Source organism: Carlito syrichta, unplaced genomic scaffold (genome assembly GCF_000164805.1).
Source record: "Carlito syrichta isolate Samal-C Ts95f unplaced genomic scaffold, Tarsius_syrichta-2.0.1 Scaffold306953, whole genome shotgun sequence".
NCBI lineage: Eukaryota > Metazoa > Chordata > Mammalia > Primates > Tarsiidae > Carlito > Carlito syrichta.
This window is the reverse complement of record NW_007251049.1, coordinates 68,052-72,197: the sequence shown is the minus strand read 5'-3', so window position 1 is coordinate 72,197 and position 4,146 is coordinate 68,052. Positions and strand designations below refer to the sequence as shown.

Genomic DNA, 4,146 nt, shown 5'->3' with positions numbered 1-4,146 from the left:
AGAGATGAGGTCTCGCCAAGTTGCCCAAGCGGGTCTCGACCCCGCGGGCTCAGGCAGTCCGCTCACCTCAGCCTCCCAAAGCGCTGGGATGACAGGCTGAGCCACCAAGCCTGGCTGTTCTAGGTTTTTATAGGCACCTCCTTCCCATATGTCCTGACTGCAAATGTCAGAGGCAGGATGGGCCTCCCACGTGGACTGGTAGCGAGGTTGATCCGAAACAGACCCTGAGCCTGTGATCCAGGGGTGGTCGGTGCCCAGGGAGGTGGCCGCAGCACCTGCCCCCTTCGGGGCCTCTGGGCCTGGGCTCCGTCCGGCTCCCTGACCTCATGGGCTGAGGTGGGGACAACAGGGACACATGCAGTTCGGAGTGTGAAGCTGACAGCATGACACTGGCGTGTCACAGCCAGGAAGGGCCCAAACCCTGCAGGCAGGCGAGCTCGGTTGCCCGGGGAGCCACCTGGCCCCCGCCCCAGGCTCCCCCCCCAAGCCACTCAGCGATGTCTGCATTGCCCTCCAGTTTCATGAGATGACACCTCGTGCCACTTTGTTCGTGGGGCCCTGCGCGGGCTGTGGCTTGTGAGGCTGTGGCCTTCAGCTGGTGCTGCTGACCGGGGAGTGGATGCTGGCTCTGATGCCCCATCTGTGACACGGGGACAGTAATGCCAGCCCCGCGGGGAGGGTGAGGACACAACAGCGCCTGCCCACCCCGGTGCATGCAGCACACCCGACATTCGTAAAAATCCGACAAGGGCTCCACTGGAGTCACCCTCCCTGGTGACAAGGTGACAAGAGTGAGTCCACCCAGGGCCACCTGCCAGAAAGATCCCAGAGGCTCTTTTTAGTTCAAGAAATACCTGGTGACCGGGTTCGGTGGCTCAGCCTGTACTCCCGCGCTTTGGGAGGCTGAGGTGGGTGGATGGCCTGAGCCCGCGGGTTCAAGACCCGCCTGGGCAACTTGGCGAGACCTCATCTCTACAATAAATCAAAAAATCAGCCGGGCGTGGTAGCGCATGCCTTTAATTCCGGATACTCGGAAGGCTGAGGCAGAAGGATCGCCGGAGCCCAGCAGGTCGAGGCTGCGGTGGCCGGGAGCGGCCACTGCACTCCAGTCTGGGCGACAGAGTGAGACTCCGACTCAAAAAAAAAAGAAAAGAAATACCTGGTGAAGGATCAAAACTGAACAACAGGAGGCTGGGCACCCTGGAGTGTGCCTGTCATCCCAGCCCTTTGGGAGACTAAGGCAGGAGGATCTCTTGAGCCCAGGAGGTCGAGGCTATGGTGAGCTGTGATTGTGGCACTGCCCTCCAGCCTGGGTGGCAATGAGAACCCAACTCAAAAAATAAAAACATCAAATAAAATTGAACAGTGGGCAGGGCTGGCAGGGACAGGACTGTGGACAAGGAGTCAGCGGCCCACCAGATGGATGGGTGACCTGGGGAGGAAACTCCTTTGCTTTCAGGTTTCATCAAAACCCAGTGATTGAGTAGATAGAAAAATGTCACAAAGATCATGAAACATATGGCTCTGATCTTTTGTATTTTATTTTATTTCATTTTTGTTTTTGAGTTGGAGTCTCACTCTGTCGCCCAGCCTGGAGTGCCGTGGCCGCTCCCGGCCACCGCAGCCTCGACCTGCTGGGCTCCGGCGATCCTTCCGCCTCAGCCTTCCGAGTAGCCGGAATTACAGGCATGCACTACCACGCCCAGCTGATTTTTTGATTTATTGTAGAGATGAGGTCTCGCTGCCCAGGCGGGTCTCGAACCCGCGGGCTCAGGCGATCCACTCACCTCAGCCTCCCAAGGCGCGGGATTACAGGCTGAGCCACAGAGCCCAGCTAGCATTTTTTTTTTTTTAATGAGGGCGTGGCAATGGCCGGGGAAGAGACAACAGCCCAGATTGGTGGGGACCCCAAGCCTGACTGTCCCTGAGTCCACTGTTGGAACCCTGGAGGGGTGTGGGACGGAAAAGCTGGGTGGCGCGGCTGGGTGACCCCAGAACTATGAGGTGCCCTCACCCAGAGGCCACACCACAGCCACCCTGCTCTTGCTTCTGCGCCCAGCAAGGGGCCGGGTCCTGTCACCTAAGTTCTCCACTCAACCTCAGGAAGCTGCAACTGTTGGCCCCAGAGTGTTGGGGAACCCGAGGCCCCTCCTGTGGGGGTTTGTGAGGTGTCACCAGGCTGCAGAGGCTGTCATGGCTTCCTAGGGCTCAGTCATGTGCCCGCCACCTTAGGACTCACGACGGTCTCCCTGGGGCACGGGGCCCCTGCCTGAGACTCACTGCCTTCGAGACCCTCGGTGTCTGCAGAGGGCCAGGGAGGCTGCCGGCCACCCGCGGGGAGGTACCTGAGCTGAGCGTGAGAGCCTGGTGACTTCCGTGAGGCCGAGGGGTGGACACAGGACAGTCAGGCCGCCTGCCCACGGTCCGGGAGCCCAAGACCCTCGCCTGCCCCCGACTGCCCAGGGCACAGCTAGGGGTGCGCTGGCACGTCTGGATTTTGCATCGGGACAAGGTAGAAGCCGTCTGAGGGCTTGGTGCAGGGGAGGGAGAGGGAGCCCCCAGACTCGCCCCTGTGTCCAGAGGGCACTGCCTCTGTCCTTCGGACGGAAGCCCCGGCGTGATGTTTTGTCTTCTGCCTTTTTTTGGTCTGAGCTGCAGGTTATTTATTTACGTGTTCATTAGACTGGTCTTTGCTGTGTCACCCAGGCTGAAATGTGTGATCATAGCTCACGGCAGTCTTGACCTCTCGGGCTCGAGCGATCCTCGGGCCTCAGCCTCCCAGAGTGCTGGGACGACAGGCAGGAGCTACCGTGCCCAGCCGAGCCCTAAGTACTGCATGCGTAAGCGACAGCTGCCGTGCCCGCCTTCCTGGCATGGCCCTCCCAGCTATGTGGTGTGCCCACCAGCTGTGCCAAGGGAAAGCCCATTCCGGCCCCGAGTTGAAAGGCCACAGTGGTGGGTGCAGGGAGCAAAGCCATGTGCCTAAGGGTGCCAGCAGGCCCCATGGCCCCAGGCATGGGCATACTGCCCAGGCCTGGGCTAGGAAGGGGACATCTGGCCGCCCACAGGTCTCAGGGAGGAGGGTCATGAGTCCCGTGGGCCAACCACTACGGAGGACTAAGGGTTGGGAGGGACATGCCCAGAGCAGGACAGAGGGTCCTAGGAAGCCGGCAGTCTCTTGAGGAAACACAGGGCACGAAACTGATGGCAGGAGTGTGTCCACCTGCCCCGCCCAGTAGCCTGGGACCTGACCAAAAAGTGCCCCCAGCAGACCCAGGACGCCGCTGTTTCCACCACCCCGGGAGCTGTGCCATCAGGTTGAGGGTACTGGGTGTCTCTGGGCCACCACTGGGTTTGGTTTCAAGGTCACGTGGACAGCAGCTGCCGAGCTTCCAGCAGCTGTCGAGCTTCCAGCAGCTGTCCTGATCCATCAGGAGCCAGCCTGGGTCACACAGGACTCCCCAGAGACTTTGGCCTTGAAGCCAGAATGAGCCTGGTCCTCCCCTGAGCCTCAGGCCCTCGAGGGCAGGCACTGCTGAGCCCAGGGGCTACATCCTGGGTAGGTGCTGGCCCCACCGGGCTGCCTGTGCGTGGTCAGGGACGCCCCCGCTTCCCGGATGCTCTACCCAGCCGACCCTGTGTGGGCCAGTGTGGAAGGCTTGGGGGGGTTCCAGAATTACAGAAATTGATGTGCAAACAGGAGGCAGGAATTGCTCAGTGAGGACCCAGCCCCCGGCCTGGCCAGGACCACCTGGGGACCCTCCAGGCTCCTGAGCCTCGGGCTTCGCTCCCGCAAGCCAAGGGCACCGAGGTGCCCCTGCAGGTCTCATGGGCAGATCCCCCGTGAGGGCTGAGCCCTGACCATGTCCCTTGGTTCCGAGGGCCGACCCGTCCCACCACCCTCGACAGCCGTGACCGGAGCCAAGGACCAGCCAGGCGCTCTCCTTCCTGATTTTAATGAATTCGTTTCAAAGAGCCTCCCTGGCCAGGAGCATCTCCCAGGGAGGGGCCGTGTTAGTGCAACAGAGACGGGGCCTGGGCGGACGCGCCACTCCCGGCTGGCCGCGGGTGGGGCTGTGACGATGAGGGGCGAGGCGGCCCCTTGGCTTGCCCCCGTCTGCCCGCCAGCCCGGGCACCGTGCCGGG

General features: G+C 61.7%; 1 protein-coding gene across 1 annotated transcript in view; it reads right to left on the bottom strand.

Annotated features, from left to right (window-relative positions):
- Positions 1-3,366: 3,366 nt before the first annotated feature.
- Positions 3,367-4,146, bottom strand: part of THOP1 (thimet oligopeptidase 1) — a gene marked incomplete at its 5' end in the record, with an annotated part of 24,635 nt that continues 23,855 nt past the window's right edge. Inside the window, one exon of the mRNA XM_021715290.1 lies at positions 3,367-3,422. Coding sequence (XP_021570965.1) covers positions 3,367-3,422 — 56 coding nt within the window. The remainder of the gene's footprint in view (positions 3,423-4,146) is intronic.